The sequence below is a fragment of the Athalia rosae genome, chromosome 2 (genome assembly GCF_917208135.1).
Source record: "Athalia rosae chromosome 2, iyAthRosa1.1, whole genome shotgun sequence".
Taxonomy (NCBI): Eukaryota; Metazoa; Arthropoda; class Insecta; order Hymenoptera; family Athaliidae; genus Athalia; species Athalia rosae.
In genome coordinates this window covers 31,080,501-31,099,392 of record NC_064027.1, presented here as the reverse complement: position 1 = coordinate 31,099,392, position 18,892 = coordinate 31,080,501, and the positions used below count along the sequence as shown (strand labels likewise).

Here is an 18,892-nt window from a genome sequence, read left to right as displayed (position 1 = left end):
CTCATTCCCTCTTTCATTTCCAGATGATTTCAAGGGCGTTTGGGAAAAAGAAGGGAAACATGATCCTGCTCGCCCTCTACACCCAATCCTACAAACCCGTGATGTGACCTAACCTACAAAAATTTAACGTCTAATTAGGCGTTTCATCGCATTCGTCCTGAGCGTTCATCGGTGTTAAAATGCTTCGTCACTTGTGATTGCTTCCCAAGTTCATCAAAGTTGTTACAGCCATCTCCGTACTTAACGTGAAGTCATCGTCGAGAGGAAATTTATTTCTTAGATATTTTTGACCAATTTAAATATGGGATCTCGGTACGATAGAGCCATCACCGTTTTTTCGCCGGATGGACACTTATTGCAAGTGGAATATGCTCAGGAAGCTGTGAAAAAAGGATCGACGGCGGTAAGCACTTCCACAACGATAACCTAGACACCGGTATTTTGACAAACATTGCAGAAACGTTGTTAATCTAGTTTGTTTCTTCAGACTTAGTTTAAATTTATTGATATTTACCATAAGAACCTTTTATTATAGGTCGGTGTTCGTGGAAACGATGTTGTTGTACTTGGTGTAGAGAAGAAGTCTGTAGCTAAACTTCAAGAAGAGAGAACAGTACGTAAAATATGCCTTCTAGACGACCATGTTGTAATGGCTTTTGCCGGTAAGTAATCATAGTATATACTTTAGTTACCATTAATGCACTTGCAATTAATAATTTTACCGAACCATACAGGGTTAACTGCCGATGCCAGAGTATTGATAAATCGTGCTCAAATCGAATGCCAGAGTCACAAGCTAACCGTCGAAGACCCTGTCACATTGGAGTACATCACACGATTTGTAGCTGGTTTGAAACAAAAATACACTCAAAGCAACGGACGCAGACCATTTGGAATATCCTGTCTATTAGCAGGTTTTGATTACGATGGAGCTCCGCATCTGTATCAAACGGATCCATCGGGAACCTATTTCGAATGGAAAGTGAGTATTATTTTTGTTGAAAAATATTTTTGTTTCTTGTTCGTCGCAGTTTTTATTGTTTATAATCTACTTTCAAAATAGGCAAATGCTACAGGTCGCAGTGCCACAACTGTGCGTGAATTTCTAGAGAAATACTACACCCCTGACGAGGTTGCCACAGAAAAAGGGGCGATGAAACTCGCGATCAGAGCGCTACTTGAAGTTGTACAATCTGGCCAAAAGAATTTGGAGATTGCGGTAATGCGTCGCGGTCAACCACTACAGGTAATGCTTAAAAATAAAATACCTTTGTCCTTTATTACTCTCCTTTAATGGTATGATATTGACGATAAGTTACACATACCTGATCTTTATTTCTAGATGCTGGATGTTGATACGATCGGAGAATACGTAACAGAAATCGAAAAAGAGAAAGAAGCTGAGGCAGAAAAAAAGAAACAAAAAAAGTAACATCACACTGCAACTGTCACATAATCGTTACACATTTTTTAATGTTCTTCTTGATATAATAATTGATTAAAAGCGAAAACAATTACTAAATAAAGAACGTTGCGATGATTTCAAATCCTATGTAACTGTCTAACGGCTTGACAATAATCTTGAGAACAATCAAAAGTTGTTTGATATCCCTCGATGACGCGGGCATAGCTGTGAGCTGAAAATGAAATTCATCCATTTGTAAATAGAAAAAGCTTAAGAAAATGCTGTTTTTCTGTGGATTCAGAGCAAATTTTTAAAAATTTTCAGAGCAGAGTTGAACACCAATATCCAGAATTATAATTTGTTTTGGGGATTAATTTAAAAGCTATTCATTCTGTGAAAAGAGAGGTTTACCTATTTTGTGAAAATTATTTAGCTCCGATAATGAATCATCGTGGATTACCTCTTCCCAAAATCTCTTTCGATGGTAATCTCGAGTCGCCTGCTGCAAAGCTTCGGTCAAAGCAAACTGAAATCACAAGTGATCACCCAATAGGTTTGTTAGGTTTATCGAGGATCGAGAACTGTCTGGGCTAATTTCTTTCCACAAGAATTTTACCTGACAAATTCGCAAGCGTGACATCTGCAATTTTTTCTTGGGGTCAGCTATGTCTCGTTTCATTAAGTTTTTAGAACGTAGTTTATCGCAATATTTAATTTTACCAGCGCCAGTTCTACGGCATACTTTGGCAAGGAGATCGGTGCGATGGGCTCGAAAATTTTCGTGCAAAAATTCGTGTACGTTGGGGTTGTGAGAGTTACAGATTGGATCGCGGTTGTGGGAAGTTACTTTTCTAAATCCGTAAAGATTTAGCTGACGTATGAAACTTGTTATATTGTTCGTTTTAAAAATTGAATGTTCAGCATTCAGGTATTCTTCCTGGAATTTTTTATAGTCCAATAATATCGTACCACCATTCACGCTCCAACGAATCGCACCAGTTTTACACTCGTTAACTATGCGCCAAAGTTTCTGCGGAAAACGCATAGACAAAAGGACACAATCGTCGTACATGGCTTTTCTCCTAAATTTGACTCCAAAGCACAAAAACTGCTCATATGTACCGGTCAAAACTCGGCTTTGACAATTTCTATCAGACTTGTAAAAACAAAACAATATCATGCTGAATAAAAACAATAACAATTGAATGATCATTCCCTTTTATGAAACACAATTTGCCGGGTGGAGACAAAGATTGAATTATGAAACCTGCCATTGACATTTTATTAATAATATTATCTATCCTACTTTGGAACTCACCGGAGTATTGATGAATGCCCGGTGTTTCAAATTTAAATTACTGCGGAAGTGGTCAGAAGAACTTGATCCAAATTGTCTGACTTCGACAACTACGTTTAAAATAAATTGCGGTAACCATGACGTCCGATAGTTTAGATCATCAGCTAAAATCACAGCTGACCGCTGACTCGTCTCTATCTTTTTCTACCACCCTCTACAGACGTTTCTTGCCTTTGCCAAAGTGACTATGCTCCAAGATTATCGTTGCAAAGCAGCCGTCTGCAGGTAGCAGTTCTGCAATTTTGAGAGTTGTTTTTTTCCTTTCTAATTGTTAATGGTCTAATTTTGTGATAACATACACGAAAAAGTTGAGACTTTGGTACCCATTGTTGTACCAGTTATTCACAATGGATAAAGAAAGGTACGAGAGAAATCTCTCTTTGACACTAAAATCTTCTTCTATTTTGTCCATGATCCGTACCTCCTGTTTATTTTCATCTAAAATTTCGATAGATCAAAAACAATTTATTGTGCTCGGTTCCAGATTTACTATGCTGTTGCTTGAACCAGGTGAGATTTTTTTTGAGGATTATAGTGTCTCGGTCAAAGCACTGATCAATCCGCTTGCTGGAGATTCTGAGTGGACGAATGGGAGACTCAAGTTATGTTCTAAGTCTTTGGTCTTTGTAAATAAAGATCTGAATAAGCCGTTGATTAAAGTACAACTGAAGGAAATGATCTGCACTGAGAAATGGAACACAGCAAGTTGGGACGCCAGGTTCGTGAAGATAACATAAATAAATTTTTTTAGCGCTATTTATATATTAAATCAATTATTTTGTTCCTAGAAATAACAATATATTATCGGTAAAATGCAAGCAGTATGTCGAAATGCTTCAAGGTAATGTACTTGCGCCTCACAAATTTGTACATAAACCCGAACATTACCTATTTCGCTTCAATTATGCTACCATTGAAGACTGTCTGCCGCAAATATTGCAATTGTTGCGGGCTGCTACACTTCCCATGGCTGAGCAAAATGCTATGGTAATTAATTATTACTAAGGCAACGTATCAAATGGAGGATTGACATTCAATCTTGGTTCTTATAAACTTTGTTTACAAATCAGATAACAGCTATCGTTCATTCAAGACAATCTAGAATTTCATTCGATACATCATGGCTGGAGGATCTTTACGAACAGGTGGTGTTGGAAGTTCAAGCTGACAAAATATCTCCGCTGGTTGTGAATCCTGGAAGAGTTTTGCTCACCTCGTCCAGAATTTACTTTCAACCATACAATAACATGGATCAGGTAGAATCACAAACTTTGGCAGACGATGCGCGATATAAATGGGGTTAACAGTTTGCCATTACTATTCTCTTTTATTTCTCTCTTCAGCACCCAGTGCTCAAAATCCAGCTCAAAGATATCAGCCAGATTATTAAGCGGAGATTTTTACTCCGACAAGTGGTGAGTGGCGGGTACACATTTTTGATGCAAACCTGTAATGTTTTTTGACAAACGAAGGTGTTTTCAAATTTCAGGGCCTTGAAATTGAATGGAGGACAAGACGGACCGAGGATAAAAAGAAACATCTTTTTTTGTCAATGAGATCACAGATAGACAGAGATAATCTTTATTCCAGTTTGTTAAACCAAACGGAGGTTCGCCCGGAAACCATCCAGCAAAATCAAATGACTATGCTGTGGCAAAACGGAACTTTATCGAACTACGATTATCTTTTATACATCAACAGGTATCTAATGCAACGGATACCTTTTCGTTAAGAAATTAGAAACGGGCTAAGTAATTTTTTTTTTACATCTTTGCAGTTTAGCTGACAGGACGTTCCACGATCTAACACAATACCCGGTTTTTCCTTGGATCATACAAGATTATTCTTCAGCTTCTTTAGAGCTGAGCAATCCAGCAGTGTACAGAGATTTGGATAAACCAATCGGTGCATTAGAGCCAATACGTTTAGAAAGATTGAAAGTAAGTATGGGCAAATTTATTCGAGGACAATCTAATTTATTGTACTCTTCGCTGCTCATATTTTTCTGTTTACCAGGAAAGGTACGCGGAAATGACGGAGCCTAAATTTTTGTACGGATCTCATTATAGCGCTCCGGGTTTTGTTCTTTTCTATCTAGTGAGGAAATATCCTCAATATATGCTCTGTCTGCAAAATGGCAGATTTGATCATCCCGACCGTATGTTCAATAGGTATGAAACTGGGTATTGAAATATCTTTATCAAGATTAGATCACGAGTAGGTCGATGAGTCATTGGATTTCTCGTGGAATTCACGAAGAATAGAATGGGTAATTGATCTCTGATGCCATTAAAAATTTTTATCACCTGCTCGGGCAGCGTGTTTTTGGTTGTTTATGATAGCGAACATTAGTAAACTTTCCGAATGATGGTTATTTTTCTGTTGCCGGTTATTTTTTGTACTTATTTCTTGCGGCCTCTCAATTTCATTAGGTCATTGTAAATTCTAATGCTCCAATAGTAATTGGTAAGTTTAAATAATGAAGGAATTGTATGCAGTTCTGAACAGCATGGATGAAAATTATTTATCCGATGCTCGAATCATTCATCTTTTCTAACTTAATCTACCGCGTATAAAAATTTACCCTCAACTTTCAAGGCTTTATATTGACCCTGTATTATAAACAACCCAACAGCGTGGCCGATGTATGGAAAAATGTATTGGTGAACATGTCTGACTTTAAAGAACTCGTCCCAGAGTTTTATGATACGGAAACTGCAGGCGATTTTTTAACAAACAATTATGGCATTGACTTTGGTTATCGACACGACGGTTCAAAAGTTGACGACGTTCATCTGCCCCCTTGGGCCACAGGTGACGACTCGATGTTCTTCATTTTTTGGCATTCTTTACCCACAGCAAACTCTAACTCGTCGTATATTCCGATCATTAGGGCCGTCAGATTTTATCTATAAACTAAGAAGTGCTTTGGAAAGTCCATACGTATCTCAAAACCTTCATAACTGGATCGATCTGGTCTTTGGCTACAAACAGAGAGGCCCTCAAGCAGTGGAAGCAAATAATGGTGAGATCGTTACACATGATAATATTTTCGTTGATCCTTTCATCCTTAGTGAACGATAGAAATACTCCAAATGAATTGCAGTATTCTTCCATTTGTGTTATGAGGGTGCTGTTGATTTGGACACTATTCAAGATATAAACGATCGGCATGGATTAGAAGTGCAGATAATGGAGTTTGGTCAGATACCAAAACAAGTCTTTGATTTACCTCACCCGAAAAAGATACTATCCATTCCAAGAACTATACGTGATTTGAAAACCAGAACTCCAAGCGATAGATGTTTTCTTAGTGGTAAGTGTTTACTTTTGATCACCACTCGACATCGACTTCAAACGAGATCATTTCAGATGAAACAATTTCTGAAGTTACGAAGTTGCGACTATCCAATACGTTTCAATCTCATAAGGATATGGTGAGCTGCGTAAGTGTCACTGCTGGCGGGACAGGGGATGATCTTATTTCTGTAGGGCATGACGGAATGCTCAAACTGTATTCTATAAAAACTGGAAAACTAACGCGCAGCGTTTCACTTTCTTCATTGCCCCTATCATCCTGTGCATCCTACAAGCCACTCTCTGAATCGAATATACTCGTAGCTGGCTGCTGGGATAATACAATGTAAGTTTAAGTGATCATATTTGAAAGAAAATACTTTAATTATTCCCTCTCGTTCTCCGTGCAGAATTTTCTATGATGTTGAATTTGGTCGAATAGTTGATACTCTGAACGGACACGAGGACGCGATTTCTTGCCTAGCATGGAGCTCAGCTCGCAACATATTGGTCTCCGGCTCTTGGGATTGTACGGCAAAAGTTTGGCGGAGTTATAACTTAGGGAAGAAAATCAGACCTACCGAATATTTGACTGCTCAATTGGATCATGACGCGAAAATTACATGCATCACCATATCCAGGTAGTAAGATTGACAGGTTTACTTTTTCTCCAGGAACTGAAAATGTCAACTTCTTTTAGAGACGACAAATTACTTGCTTCTGGAACTGAAGATGGAGAACTATTTTTGTGGTGTTTGGAACAATTCTCTCTGCAGTTTACTATCAAGGGTAAATGATATTCTCTGCACAGCAGCTTAACAGCAATTTAACAGATGGCTTGGATTTTTATTCATGTTAAAGGACACACAGCAAGAGTAAATGCAGCTAGTTTTGACGGGGAATCGAAAAAATTAGTTTCTTGTGCCAAAGACCTGGCACTGAAAGTATTGGATGTTCAAACTGGGACACAAATATATTCCTCAGTCCTTGAGGTGGAACCGACATCTTTATTTTGGTACGACACAGAACTTCTTCTGGTTGGAGATGCGCAAGGGGATCTACATATCTGGGATTTTCGAGGCATTCTTATTGTCGGAAAATATCAATGCCATAATGGTAAGCAATGATTTTTCAATTTACAAATCATGGCCACGATCAACGGAGTTAAGAAATTGACTTAACAGGGCCGATCACAACTATAACTGCCTCCAGCGATAAGAAGAAAATCATAACTGGTGGCAAGGACAAGAAAGTGATCATCTGGGACCGCGGATAGCACTTGTGCCCTTCATGGAAGATGCAGACAATGCTTCAAGATATCAAAAAATTCTTGCCGCAGTGACGTAACCATAATGAGGTTATATGTTATCAAGGATGTGAATTCTGTTGAAATTGTAAATAAAATAATCAGAGGTATTTCTATACCCTGTAATACTATTATCTCTTAATGAACTGATAATCTGTGATGTATAGATGATAATAATAAATGAAATAAGGGCTGTATAGTATTTATAAGTTGCAGCTTTCTTATAGTGGCATCCTTTAATCTTATCTCTAACGCCTATCTCGATACAAAAACTTTTCATCCAAATTAGAGGGGTAGATTCACTTGGCAAATTCGTATTTTCAGTATCAGTCTCTAAATCTTCAAGTTTTCCGCCTGCGCCATGAGCTGGGTTTTAATCTTTTGCAATAACTCTTTTTTTACAGAATCAGGAACTAAGCTACGTGCTCTGCTAGTTACGGTTGAAAGCAGGGTATCATAAGAGATATCCTGACCATTCTCTTTTATTAAATCCTTGCAGATGATCTTCACTTGGTCTCGCCAACCACACTCAACTAGCCTCAAACGCAACAACTCCTTCAACCTGTGGAATCAATTTAGTTACACAGGTTACAGGTGTAAATGTCCAAACAACGTTAACATAAATTTGCTAGTTCTTAGACATATCCAATATCATATTAATCAACTTACACATCTCGATCTCCAACCATGACTAATCTTTGATGAGGAGCAGACTTCATTAATGAGCTTCACTTAATCAGTAATTCGAAAATCGTAACGATCGGGGTCGTTATTGTTGGGTTTCAAGGTTATAATTCGCAATGACAGCGACCACAGTTCAACGTAAATAAGCGACTCAAATTATTTCAATGGAATCCGTATTTGAACATATGTATGTGCGAATCATATGTAAACATACGACCAACGGGGTAAAAAATCCTAAAAAAAAGTCTGGCCCATGAGGGGATCGAACCCGCGACCTTCGCGTTATTAGCACGACGCTCTAACCAACTGAGCTAATGGGCCAGTTTTACTCCAAGATAGTGCTTATTTACATATACATATGAGTAACTCAAGCCTTACGATCGTTAAAAATTAGGTCCATCTCAATTATACATTTTTTTTTGTTTTAAAATCCCCTGTCATAATAACACGAATAAACGAGAAAAAATAATCATAACTTTCGTGAAACCGCACTGATAAATCACCGGTCAAAATGCCTAAAGAATTGCCGAGTGATATGTTGAACGATTCAATGAAGGAATGTGTCTTCAAGAAAAAAAACATTGACGCCTTTAAAGAACTCACTAAGAAAACCCATTTTACTGCCAGAGAGATCGAAGGTATGCGTATCGAAAGCCGGGTTTCCTCTTAGACAACACGCGTGTTCAAGGGAAAATCAAATTATAGCATATCTCTAATCTTACAGCCCTTTCCCTCATTCATTGGAAAATTACAAAGGAAATTGGATCGATGCATAGATTAGGATTCAGAGATATTTTACACGCAGGACTAGATTTTACAGAAAATTACCTTATTGACAGAATATTTTCTGCTTTTGATAAAAGAAATGATCTTGCTGTAAATATGAAAGATTTGCATCGTACCTATGAAGACTGGCTACTTGATGTTTGTTATAGTTAAGTGTAAATTGAAATAAAAAATAGGTCACAATGGATTCCTGGAATATAGGATTCTCCGAAGTTTTGCGAGGAACCCTTGACGAAAAAATAAAATTTGGATACCGAGTTTATGACTTAATGAGAACAAATAAAATAAGAAGAGAGTCTATATTTCCAATGATGAGAGGTTGTTTGATCAAACAACAACCGGACGAAGATCCAGAGGAAGCTGTTAAAGTAACAATAATGCTACACACCATTTGCTCCTAATAACTAATCTGATTGACTTAGGATTTGATAGACCTGCTCTTAAAAAAAGTTGACACTGATCGAGATGGTAAAGTCTCAGAGGAAGATTATAGTTCAACCGTGAAGGAAAAAAATCTGCTCTTTCTCCAATGTATGGGCCCAGTCTTCCCCTCAAGAGAATCAAGGTATGCCTTCCTCACAACGTTCACTACCGAAACTGGTCGATTTTAAGAATCATACAGGTAGTCAAAATAGCTGAGACAGAGTAAATGTTGGCTTCGTGTGCTCAGTATCCAATCATAGACAGTATATGCGATGTAAATTTATATTTTCAATGAATATTTGAAATTTCGATAGATTATTTATGATGTTCGAATAAACATTACATACGATTTACTTGTTTTGAAATTACAGTGGATCCGGTTTTTTGTTTTTTTTCTTTCTTTGTTTCATGAAGCTTGGACGAGGTTTAGTGTAGAGTTGTTAAGTACCCACTCAGAGAAATTGATGGAGTCAACTTTTTTATTCAAGAAATGTGCGAGTGCACTTCATTCCATCGCTTTTCAATCTTTACCTTGATTTTATGCCTGGGTACTCGAAAACTAGATATCCGGAGCTCGTTATTAGTGAAAACAAGAATTCTTCGATTATTTATTCGCACGGGGGATTAGTTGATTCAACTCCTATTGGCTCGGTTTCCCCAACCCCTCCTGTGTGTATCTTTGTACTCGTCCATTGCACGAGTTCGCGCAAGAAGTTCAGGATCGTCCAGCTCTACCTGTTTCTCTTTTGCTTCATCCTCAATATCCTCTTCTTTGGGTCCATCTCTGTCATTATTGAAATCCTGTAAACTCTTGCCTCCCATTTGATTTTTCTGGGAGGGATCGGGCCAACTGCAAAAAAAAAAAAATACCTCAATAATATTTTCCAGATAAGGAAATCTATTGCAGTTTGTTAAGAATATCTTCTATGACTCTTTTTTATAGATAATGTCAACTCACTCTCCATCTTTGACTCTTTTTTCATAAAATTCTTGGACAGTTAAAACAGGCAGACTCGGATATCCCGCACCATAAACTTTTTTCTGGACTTCATCTCTGGTGATGATGATGGGCTGAAGTTTGATAGCAGGTGCTTTGAATTTTTTCGAGTTTTGGGATGCTGGAAACTCAGTGTGTCCAACTTTCATCATATGCTCTATAATGGGTTTCTCTGCGGCGATCGAACTCAACTCTTGCAGTGCCTGATTTACGTACGATTTAATTAAAGTTAAATAGTATTCTCTTTTTGACTCCTCGTCGATATTTGGGTTCGTCATATTCTCCTGCAGCATCTGCAGCCGGCTTTCTAGTTCTTTCTGCTCCTTGTATCTCTGCAGCTTAGCATTGCGTGATGACACCTATGTATATAAAATCATGCAACGTAGAGAAAACTTTTCAACATGGGTTCGTTGTCCATCATACAATTTTGTGCTCACCATAGAAGTGATCTTCTCCGTGTTGGACAATTGCTTACAGACAGACTTTTCTTCATCCGATTTATATTCCGGAATTTCCATGTCTATCACCCCGTAGTCCCTGAGTCTTTTGAGAAAATCTGTGAAGTAAATTTCAGCAACTTCCACAATATGTAACCGATCATTTGACCCACAAATTTTAAGAGTCAAGGTGCCAAGCAGAGCTGGCAATAGCAAATACTTTATATCTGATGTAGGGACTTCGTCAAAGTTCTCATTAGTACTGAACATGTTTAACAAAGAGACCAGCCTTGTTGCATTTTCCAACATGTTCATCGCCTTTCTGACATCAGACTGTTCAGAAAATACTTCAGTAAATTAGACAACGGCATGACCTTAACTTCTAATAATAAGTTGATCGAACACTAATATTACTTAAGGAAACCGTACCTGAACCTTAGGGCTATTTGTCGCCTCCTGAGTTTTGTTGATATTATTGAAGAGAGCAAAAGCATCTTCGTAAATTTGAGATAAGCTTTCTACATCCCGGTCGTCCTCGCGGCCGAACGAGAAAGTCGGCTTAGACCCACTTGATGTATTAGAATCCATCATCCAGAGATCAATTTCTGTAGACAGTAAACATTTCCAAACGCTTGATTAGGTATCGTCTTGTACCCACTGTACGTTACTGCGGAGACGGTAGAATTGCGAAAATCGGTAGATACTATCTAGGTATTAGTAGGATGCGAAGGGATAGCGTAACAATTGTCCACAAAGGATTCGGTCCAACCGCAATTTTCTTGTACTGTACTTGCATCCGGTTGCACTCTTTGACCGTTGTACCGCGCACCAGAGGTTAGGTTTGCTAACTGCGTCAAAACAAAAAGTTGAACCGCTTCTCGCTGTAATCGCAACGCACGCCGTTGCGAGGCAGAGCATTTACCTCAGTTTGAGAATCCAAATATGCTCACTAGTTGACAAAATACAAAGAATCACTATCTTGTCACCATTGTTTATTTTTTCCCCTGTTTTCTGAATGATTTTCAATTTCTTAAAAATAATATGCAACTAAAGTGACACCATCCCGGAATTATTCCCAATTTTTTTCTAATTTTTTCCAATTGTTTCCGATTTTTTCCGAGTTTTAATTAATTATTTAATTTACCCGCCAATTTCACTGAGCTCCGGCCATTTTCTCTAAGCTCCGCCCATCGCAAGTACAACTAGCGCCATGTGGCGGAATTTTCGTGATTAGTTATCATCAGTCAACGTAAATAAATCTTCGCTGTAATGCGGGTCTCGTGAAGTCAAGGGGCAAGAAACTTGGAATTTTAGTTCACGCAAATTCCGCGAGCCGCTGTTACACTACTCGGCGCTACTTGTCACTTTTTTAGCGGGGAAGATGGGGTATTTGAATAATAATTAAAAAATCGAAAATAAATCGGTGAAATGGGAAATAATCCCAACCTAACATTTATGCAGCTACACCTGAGCTAAATTGTTACTTCTTACTGTTTTATTACGGAATATTCTGCTACGCTCCTGACATAGAACGAGAAAATCTATCATCTCACTCTTTCCTTCTTTGTCGGCCCGTGTTTCGGCGGTCATGCTCCCTCGTGCTATCATGGAGGTATGCCGTACTATAATCTATTATGCTCGAAGCGATTTATACGACCTAACCTGTACGGAACGATCACGAGACTACGGATAAAGCTAAACGATGTTATTGATGGAACTTACAAGTGTCAACGGTGATTCCTTTCGAGTTTCCGAAACAGAACCCTGAAAAAGATTTCGAAAACCTTCTGCAATGCCGCACCCGTGCGTAGTTTGCGGTCGGTCCCGGATGAACCCCAACAATAGAGAGGAAGAATACATGTTTTTTGGTTTTCCTGTAAACGACGAAACCCGGTGTAGAAGGTGGCTTGAATTTTGTTGCCGAGAAGATCTTTACAAACTCACCAAGAAGCAACTGCTCCAGCGGATGGTATGCTCAAAGCATTTTGAACAGAGAGACTTTTTGAATTCGTACTTTGATCGACTCAACTGTGCTGCTGTCCCTACAATATATGACCCTAAACAGTCCCTCTATAATATTACTTGCGTTTTGTGTGGCAGATCTCGCAGAGATCCTCCTAGCCTTACCTATGATGGAGCTTCCTTCCATCATTTTCCAGGGGAAGAGTTCAGGTGCTTAAAATGGCTTGACTTTGTTGGAGTTGACTCGTACTACAGGCTCACTAGAAAAGAGATTCTCTACTGCTACATCTGTTCCAAGCACTTTGATCGATCTCAGTTCATGAAAGGATACCGTTGCCGGCTATCTGACAATGCTGTTCCAAACATAAGATATCCTGATCAAACTGACAGATCTGAACCTTACATGATAGAACTCATCCCGGAACCTAAATTATTTCATTACTTGGATAAATCCAAGAAGCCAGAACCACTGCCCCTCGTTGTTCGTGAGAGTCAAGCTTGTGCAGCTTGCGGGCGTTCCAGATCTGACCCCAAAAATAAAGTGGATCGATACAAGTTTCACCCATTTCCTGCCTATGAAATTGGCCGCTGCTTGAGATGGTGTCAATTCCTTGGGAGAGAAGACTTGCTCAAAATGTCCCCGAACCAAATAAGAAAGCTGGTCTTATGTTCTAAACATTTTCAAAGCGGCCAGAGCTTTCATCGTGTTGGCCCTTGTGACGCTGTTCCTACAATACGAGATGTTCCGGAGCCAGACCGAACCGAACATCTTTCCAATATTCGTTCTGATCTTGAAAGTATGGACGAAGAAGAATGTGCAGTCATGGCTAGGGGCACCAAAAAACAAATGAGCCCCAGGCCCTTGGTTTCGAGTAAAAAGCCAAAAATCGAAAACAAACCTGCCCCTTTGGCAAAGAAACGTGGAAAATCTAGGAGGCCAACTCTGATAAATATTCCGAGACCAGATCCAAAGAACATCGAGAACAGAATTATCAGGAAACTTCCTTTGCCTCCGAATAATAACTGGAAAGTATTTCAGGCGGGTACCATGCAGCCGATAACCATCGCTAATAATTTATCTGGTTCTACAGCTGATGGGAAGAAAGTGATCCTTCCTTTCACTGGCGATTTAACTAATTTGGGAACGCCAATTCCTGTGCATAGCCTGTCGAGTATCCCGCCTGGTTTATTAATTAAAATAAATCTTCCTGATCATGGGAATAAGCAAGTATCAGCTGCACGCAATCAGGAAGATAGCAAAAGCCAGAATTTATCAACCGTTACAACACTGAACAACCTGCAATTTGTTCAATGCACTCCACTCAGTGTTAAAAATGGACAGAATCCCACCATTGTACAGAATTCGAGTCGTCAAGAATTTAACGAACAAACGGAGCAAAATTTCACTGAATTCCTATCATTTTCTCCAGAACCTGAAGAGACTGTGAATTATGAAGAACTGGAAGTTCAGGATGAGGCGATTTTGCCACATGAGTTGCAAGATCAGAATGAGCAGGTTCTGGATATCGAAGAAGCAAATGTCAAAGAAGAATATTACTACGAGGAAGCGCAGGACCAAGAACCAGAGTACGTACAGAGAAAAAAGGTCAGGCAGAGAAGAAAGCTATCTGCACTTGCACGGAAGACTCTTCTACCATTGAAAAGTGAGATCAGATGGTTCCTGCGTAGACTTGCACCACGTATGCAACGACTTCCAAAAAAAGCTAGGGCACAGTTGAAACTATCTATTGTAAATATGGTGATAGATAATTTATAAGGCTAATTCTTTTTCATTTATTATCATCTGTTGAAAAAATATTGCATTGAGTTTCCAAAAATGCGATGCACTTGCAAGCGTAGCTAAAATTTGAAGTTAAAGGATCAGATTGGTTAATTTGACTCACAGTTCATTAGGAAGAATAGAATTATGTTCTTTGACTACCACGTCGATTCAGTTTGAGAGATTTGGAGCTGAATAATTTTGCAATAAATCAGGGTTGAGAGGCAAATTGATTTGCTTTGATTTAAATATTGTAAATACTTGTGGCAAATCAATCGATGCAAGACGGCTGGATGATTTCGAAACCTTAGCCTTCTAACTTTAAGTTAATTATGGAATAACGGATTCACCTCCGAACTTAAAATATTTTTTTAATTAACTAAGAAATGTAAAAAGTTATCATTAGCTGTAGTTTGTGGTGTCGAAGTTCGTACTTTTTGTTCTATACCCCCATCTAATCTATAATAGATTAAAATTGTATATCCACGTAGCATTATAACATAAAATATATTGATTGGTTATCCTACTTTTGCCAAAATCTGTGTCTCTGACTTTATCCGGAATGTTCTCAACAATTAAACAAAAGACTCAATTCTTTCTATAGAAAATGAGTATGCATGCAACTTATACAAACGATAACATAGAAACAATTCTAATATTCGACAAGAATAAACATTTTTGTAAAGAAGCATATTCTACACGAGTCAATCATAATAATTTATTCCAATCAAAACTGCAAAATATCCTTTTCACACATATTGATAGAGAGCATCTTAAAGGGACACCTTTTCATTGAAATAATTCGAAGGATATTTCACAACCATCTACAGATCAGTCAAAAGTAGTATCTTATAGTCAGGTGATGTAACATTTTAAAGAAACTGATTTCTCCCAATACAGTGTATACTGTTTGTACAGAAACTTATCGGGGTCGTCGGTATGTTCAATTAGAGATGTTATCAAAACTTTTCAATTGCACAATATTTCTCAGAATAGAATCGTTGTAATAGAAGCGTAGGAATATTTAGGTGTTTATCAGAGCTGGTTCCTCGTAGATTGAAAGAAGAAGTCATCATAGATTATCGTTTATCATTTCTTATTGGAAACTGGGAGTACAAAAAATGTGTATTTTCTTCTTTTAAAACGGAGGGCAACCCGTTGCAGCTGTATACGACTCAGCCCATGATGTGAAACACCCAGTTGCTCTACTCCACCTTGTTTCAAATTCATCTGTCATTTCTGGGGGATTTTTATGAGATCCGACATCCCATGGGATGTCGTTTTGTTTTATTACTCTACCCATATGAGGAAGCATGTCCGTCAGAGTACTTTTTTCGGCACTTTGTGTGTTCATATGCGATTGATGTTTATAGCATTCGTTGATGCGAATGAGCCTACAAGGAAAGATTACATTAATTTAAAGTTCTGATTTTAGAATGAATTTTTTAGATCACTGACTTTGTTGATACGATATCAGTTTTCACAGGAACCCATGGCTTATCGATGTTACTTTCATCAATTTCCGATTTTTTCGCCTCGCAATAAAGTATCAAAGGGTGATCACCATTGCAAAACTTCTCGGTTCTCCTCCTCATCCAAAACACTTTTCCCGAAGCTATCGGCTCTTGACAAATAATAGGAATTCATTTGTGAAATTTTTATTCTATCCGGTGACTATACAAGTCATTTCTCAATCAATTCGCTCAACTCACCGACATTGAATTTATTGATTACCGATGGTATGGTACTTATTGTACAGAACTGGAAGCTTTCTACAATTGATTTATATTCTTTACATCTACAGAGAATGCCCAAGGGGTGTTCGTCGCACTGATAATATTGTTTGACATTCATATTTAGTACAAAAAAAATTGATTGATGGAATTATATTCTGTCATATGGTGTCAAAATAATAACTGAGCAACGAAACTTTCGTATTTGTTATCAAAAAGAGAGTGTAATTCATGTTGCAATGCTTGAAACAATCTGCAATTTTTTGGTAATCTGTGAAAAAATGAATAACACGTGAATAATCATAGGTTTTCAGAAAACCTTTTCCAGGTGTCGAAAAGATGTCCTTTGTTTTTTAATGCACTTCCGGATAATCAAATACGCGATTTCCACCAATAACAATTGTAGAGTAATTTAACAAGCACCGGTTAAAGAGGCGTTGGAATGCTTGAAATATTACAACTGTTGTGTATTTATACATCGTATCTTCTGCTAAGAAATATGCCCTACGTATTATTGATGAACGAATTTAATAGTTTTACATTTCCCTAGTTGCTTGAAATATTTCATCCATTGCAATAAACATACCGTGATCTGGGAAACTGAATCGGTAAGATCCTAGGATGAGTTGAGATTAATAGCAGATATCTTTCCATCATTAATTGTATGAATGATTCTGTGACGATGAATATAGGTACAACGTCTTTGATTATATGAATAAATTTTATGCAACAATTTTGTACTGCTTTAGAAGTTTCTAACTTAGCTAGGAAATGACTATTCCCAATGTAGGAATTCTTTTAGGAGGTGCTAAAATTCATTCTCAATGATTGTACATTAAAATAGTCCAATGCATATTTTGTGCGATATTCAAAAACTTTTACCTCATGATTTCTGGTACAAAGAAGTCTCGCCACATACAGCAATAGTGAGAAAAGAAATTTTAGAGAATCCTCAACAAAACTATACCAGTATTAACTAGCCTATGAAAGTAAACGAACAAATGAATTTGTTAACAGCAAATTTATTCATTAGTATCACTGTACACATTGTATAAGGCTGAGTAATATACCTATGCGGAATAATTGCATGTACGCGTACTGCATGAAGCTATTGTTCAAAATGCTTTTCATTGACAGAAATAACAATAAAATTAGAAAGTACTCGACGTGCTTTGATCAATATAGTGATATTGGATAACAGAAACAAAAATTAATGAGATAAAATTTTTCAAAAAAACAGATTTGATTTTTTTCTAGTAATTTTGTAAATGTACAAAATAAAGTTGATGTAGATATTCATCTGTACTTCGACTGGAGTGTTTCAGTATAGAGTTGGACGTGAGTGCATTTATTGTTTTCGTCAAACACAGCATTTAAATTGTCATCAACGTTGCAAAAGTATCTTGCTAGGTGATTCCAACGCTGTTTAATTCTTAGGTATTGTTAGCCTACTTCATTCAATTAAAAACAAGCACATAAAATAATCTGTATGTGAAATATGAAAAGAAAAAAAATAAATATATATTTTCATCAACGAATCGATGTGAAATTGTGATTTATAAACAATCTTTAATTTGCTATTTGACCTAACTGCGCAAACTCTGAAGTCTATTTTTCATCTCTTCTAACTCTGTATCGTCAACATCTTCTGCTTCCTCTTCTTTGGATGTAGATGCTGCGACAGGTTGTACACCAGGTGTTTCCGTAACTACAGCAGGTGCAGTTCCTAATGCTCCTGCCGTTACTTCCCAGAGTACCTTAGTAAGTCCAGAAAATTCATGGATTATCGCTTCTGCTGATCAATGTGTAAAACACACTAGTACCATTTTTCTATTCTCTATTACCTTGTCAACTTCCTCTTGTGCTTCGTCCTCCATGTCTTCAGAGTCTTCGATAGAATCCATAGTTTCGTCAAGCATTTCTTCGATGATACCTGCTTTCATCATTTCCTTTGACATTTCTCTCATTGTTGCAGCTACCTCTGGTACTTTCACCAGAGATTGCATCGCCTGCATAACCTCTGTGGATTTTGAAAGAGAGCCAGCTACCCTGATAGTTGCTAGTTGATTTTTCATTTGTAGGGAAACTGAATTCAGATGTGCCTTGGATGTATAAATTTTTGTACATGCCTTTCGGGCCCTGAGTACTTCTTTTGCTAAAATTGTGCAGACATCCTTATCTCCTTTCTTAGCAGCCTCCTTCAAGGACCGCTTCACTTTGTCCTCTTCTCGCTGAATTGCTGTTATAAAAAGACATAACGTTTTCGAGCAAAAAATTTCTGACACTTAGAAGTCTCTCGCCCGAATTCCATACGGGTCTTGACTATGTTGAATGACTCACCGCGAACCTGCCTGTCCAATTGATAACCTTCTTTTCTTAATTTGTGGGTCCATTCTTGAACCTACAAATATTTGTATCAGTTAAAATATCGGCTGAAGGATTTAGATTGCTGTATCTTCTATCGGACTGACCATTTCCTTCGGGTTTTGTTCAGGAGATTTTCCGAATAAACCCATTTTATTTTACTTAATGACAGCCAGTTGCGTCAAAAACTTGATTTACCGTACGAAGTGGTACACCGCGACCCAAACCAACCTTAAAACGTTACGTCATACTACATTTTTGTAGAATAGACTCTTGTTTGTTGAAATGGTATACATGTTGTATGTATACCAAGGTAAATGTAACAACGTGAATATGGTGAAAACACAGATCAAATGTTGGA

General features: G+C 37.8%; 9 protein-coding genes and 1 non-coding gene across 11 annotated transcripts; 4 read left to right on the top strand and 6 right to left on the bottom strand.

Moving 5' to 3' along the window:
- The first annotated feature begins 102 nt into the window (after positions 1–102).
- On the top strand, positions 103–1,552 carry LOC105688310 (proteasome subunit alpha type-7-1). Its single transcript, XM_012404479.3, has 5 exons — positions 103–403; positions 536–662; positions 735–982; positions 1,064–1,246; positions 1,343–1,552. The coding sequence occupies exons 1-5, from the start codon at positions 302–304 to the stop codon at positions 1,430–1,432; spliced, it is 750 nt and encodes a 249-aa protein (XP_012259902.2). The 5' UTR covers positions 103–301; the 3' UTR covers positions 1,433–1,552.
- Positions 1,503–2,712, bottom strand: LOC105688312 (heat shock transcription factor, X-linked member 4-like). Its single transcript, XM_048650323.1, has 3 exons — positions 2,022–2,712; positions 1,817–1,931; positions 1,503–1,637 (listed from the first exon to the last, which is right to left on the bottom strand). Exons 1-3 carry the CDS (start codon positions 2,616–2,618, stop codon positions 1,543–1,545), a joined length of 807 nt encoding a protein of 268 aa, XP_048506280.1. The 5' UTR covers positions 2,619–2,712; the 3' UTR covers positions 1,503–1,542.
- Positions 2,713–2,877: 165 nt separating this feature from the next.
- Positions 2,878–7,597, top strand: LOC105688523 (protein FAN). Its single transcript, XM_012404913.3, has 16 exons — positions 2,878–3,123; positions 3,247–3,480; positions 3,551–3,749; positions 3,833–4,018; positions 4,106–4,177; positions 4,252–4,463; positions 4,540–4,702; positions 4,779–4,933; positions 5,398–5,576; positions 5,656–5,787; positions 5,869–6,078; positions 6,135–6,405; positions 6,470–6,700; positions 6,760–6,848; positions 6,921–7,175; positions 7,244–7,597. Exons 1-16 carry the CDS (start codon positions 3,110–3,112, stop codon positions 7,333–7,335), a joined length of 2,694 nt encoding a protein of 897 aa, XP_012260336.2. The 5' UTR covers positions 2,878–3,109; the 3' UTR covers positions 7,336–7,597.
- LOC105688524 (transcription and mRNA export factor ENY2) lies at positions 7,583–8,252 on the bottom strand. The gene is made up of 2 exons (XM_012404915.3): positions 8,035–8,252; positions 7,583–7,927 (listed from the first exon to the last, which is right to left on the bottom strand). Exons 1-2 carry the CDS (start codon positions 8,082–8,084, stop codon positions 7,699–7,701), a joined length of 279 nt encoding a protein of 92 aa, XP_012260338.1. The 5' UTR covers positions 8,085–8,252; the 3' UTR covers positions 7,583–7,698.
- Positions 8,253–8,296: 44 nt separating this feature from the next.
- Trnai-aau lies at positions 8,297–8,370 on the bottom strand. The gene has a single exon. It is a non-coding gene; the product is annotated as a tRNA-Ile (tRNA).
- A 73-nt stretch (positions 8,371–8,443) lies between these two features.
- LOC105688541 (calaxin-like) lies at positions 8,444–9,607 on the top strand. Its single transcript, XM_012404953.3, has 4 exons — positions 8,444–8,687; positions 8,774–8,925; positions 9,012–9,203; positions 9,258–9,607. The coding sequence occupies exons 1-4, from the start codon at positions 8,561–8,563 to the stop codon at positions 9,444–9,446; spliced, it is 660 nt and encodes a 219-aa protein (XP_012260376.1). The 5' UTR covers positions 8,444–8,560; the 3' UTR covers positions 9,447–9,607.
- On the bottom strand, positions 9,527–11,557 carry LOC105688540 (immunoglobulin-binding protein 1b). Of its 2 annotated transcripts, XM_012404950.3 has the most exons (5): positions 11,397–11,557; positions 11,122–11,297; positions 10,693–11,025; positions 10,217–10,614; positions 9,527–10,108 (listed from the first exon to the last, which is right to left on the bottom strand). In XM_012404950.3, exons 2-5 carry the CDS (start codon positions 11,281–11,283, stop codon positions 9,892–9,894), a joined length of 1,110 nt encoding a protein of 369 aa, XP_012260373.2. In that variant the 5' UTR covers positions 11,284–11,297; positions 11,397–11,557; the 3' UTR covers positions 9,527–9,891. The 2 variants fall into 2 exon arrangements, with proteins under 2 accessions (XP_012260373.2, XP_048506279.1); XM_048650322.1 differs by having other exon boundaries at positions 11,122–11,556.
- A 790-nt stretch (positions 11,558–12,347) lies between these two features.
- LOC105688243 lies at positions 12,348–15,127 on the top strand. The gene has a single exon (XM_012404389.3). The coding sequence runs from the start codon at positions 12,485–12,487 to the stop codon at positions 14,429–14,431; it is 1,947 nt and encodes a 648-aa protein (XP_012259812.1). The 5' UTR covers positions 12,348–12,484; the 3' UTR covers positions 14,432–15,127.
- Positions 15,128–15,572: 445 nt separating this feature from the next.
- LOC105688217 lies at positions 15,573–17,033 on the bottom strand. The gene is made up of 3 exons (XM_048649228.1): positions 16,126–17,033; positions 15,893–16,058; positions 15,573–15,828 (listed from the first exon to the last, which is right to left on the bottom strand). Exons 1-3 carry the CDS (start codon positions 16,286–16,288, stop codon positions 15,573–15,575), a joined length of 585 nt encoding a protein of 194 aa, XP_048505185.1. The 5' UTR covers positions 16,289–17,033.
- Positions 17,034–17,173: 140 nt separating this feature from the next.
- LOC105688529 (charged multivesicular body protein 3) lies at positions 17,174–18,832 on the bottom strand. Its single transcript, XM_012404925.3, has 4 exons — positions 18,639–18,832; positions 18,508–18,568; positions 18,012–18,406; positions 17,174–17,924 (listed from the first exon to the last, which is right to left on the bottom strand). The coding sequence occupies exons 1-4, from the start codon at positions 18,681–18,683 to the stop codon at positions 17,754–17,756; spliced, it is 672 nt and encodes a 223-aa protein (XP_012260348.1). The 5' UTR covers positions 18,684–18,832; the 3' UTR covers positions 17,174–17,753.
- Positions 18,833–18,892: the final 60 nt, after the last annotated feature.

Excerpts from the sequence above, each read along its gene's own strand:
- LOC105688524 (XM_012404915.3), bottom strand. The coding sequence starts at position 8,084 with ATGAAGTCTGCTCCTCATCAAAGATTAGTCATGGTTGGAGATCGAGAT. Across the intron at positions 7,928-8,034 it reads ATGGTTGGAGATCGAGATGT|GTTGAAGGAGTTGTTGCGTT; the intron begins GTAAGTTGATTA and ends TTGATTCCACAG.
- LOC105688312 (XM_048650323.1), bottom strand. The coding sequence starts at position 2,618 with ATGATCATTCAATTGTTATTGTTTTTATTCAGCATGATATTGTTTTGT. Across the intron at positions 1,932-2,021 it reads CACGCTTGCGAATTTGTCAG|TTTGCTTTGACCGAAGCTTT; the intron begins GTAAAATTCTTG and ends TTGTGATTTCAG. Across the intron at positions 1,638-1,816 it reads AAATAATTTTCACAAAATAG|CTCACAGCTATGCCCGCGTC; the intron begins GTAAACCTCTCT and ends TTTCATTTTCAG.
- LOC105688523 (XM_012404913.3), top strand. Across the intron at positions 4,703-4,778 it reads TACGTTTAGAAAGATTGAAA|GAAAGGTACGCGGAAATGAC; the intron begins GTAAGTATGGGC and ends TCTGTTTACCAG. Across the intron at positions 6,406-6,469 it reads GGCTGCTGGGATAATACAAT|AATTTTCTATGATGTTGAAT; the intron begins GTAAGTTTAAGT and ends TTCTCCGTGCAG.
- LOC105688541 (XM_012404953.3), top strand. The coding sequence starts at position 8,561 with ATGCCTAAAGAATTGCCGAGTGATATGTTGAACGATTCAATGAAGGAA. Across the intron at positions 8,926-9,011 it reads ATAAAAGAAATGATCTTGCT|GTCACAATGGATTCCTGGAA; the intron begins GTAAATATGAAA and ends AATAAAAAATAG. Across the intron at positions 9,204-9,257 it reads ATCCAGAGGAAGCTGTTAAA|GATTTGATAGACCTGCTCTT; the intron begins GTAACAATAATG and ends TGATTGACTTAG.
- LOC105688540 (XM_012404950.3), bottom strand. The coding sequence starts at position 11,283 with ATGATGGATTCTAATACATCAAGTGGGTCTAAGCCGACTTTCTCGTTC. Across the intron at positions 11,026-11,121 it reads CAAATAGCCCTAAGGTTCAG|TCTGATGTCAGAAAGGCGAT; the intron begins GTACGGTTTCCT and ends TTTTCTGAACAG. Across the intron at positions 10,615-10,692 it reads CGGAGAAGATCACTTCTATG|GTGTCATCACGCAATGCTAA; the intron begins GTGAGCACAAAA and ends TTATATACATAG.
- LOC105688243 (XM_012404389.3), top strand. The coding sequence starts at position 12,485 with ATGCCGCACCCGTGCGTAGTTTGCGGTCGGTCCCGGATGAACCCCAAC.
- LOC105688310 (XM_012404479.3), top strand. The coding sequence starts at position 302 with ATGGGATCTCGGTACGATAGAGCCATCACCGTTTTTTCGCCGGATGGA. Across the intron at positions 404-535 it reads TGAAAAAAGGATCGACGGCG|GTCGGTGTTCGTGGAAACGA; the intron begins GTAAGCACTTCC and ends CTTTTATTATAG. Across the intron at positions 1,247-1,342 it reads GTCGCGGTCAACCACTACAG|ATGCTGGATGTTGATACGAT; the intron begins GTAATGCTTAAA and ends CTTTATTTCTAG.
- LOC105688217 (XM_048649228.1), bottom strand. The coding sequence starts at position 16,288 with ATGAATGTCAAACAATATTATCAGTGCGACGAACACCCCTTGGGCATT. Across the intron at positions 16,059-16,125 it reads TGAGTTGAGCGAATTGATTG|AGCCGATAGCTTCGGGAAAA; the intron begins AGAAATGACTTG and ends TTATTTGTCAAG. Across the intron at positions 15,829-15,892 it reads ACTGATATCGTATCAACAAA|GCTCATTCGCATCAACGAAT; the intron begins GTCAGTGATCTA and ends CTTTCCTTGTAG.
- LOC105688529 (XM_012404925.3), bottom strand. The coding sequence starts at position 18,683 with ATGGGTTTATTCGGAAAATCTCCTGAACAAAACCCGAAGGAAATG. Across the intron at positions 18,569-18,638 it reads AACAAAACCCGAAGGAAATG|GTTCAAGAATGGACCCACAA; the intron begins GTCAGTCCGATA and ends AAATATTTGTAG. Across the intron at positions 18,407-18,507 it reads ATTGGACAGGCAGGTTCGCG|CAATTCAGCGAGAAGAGGAC; the intron begins GTGAGTCATTCA and ends TTTTTATAACAG.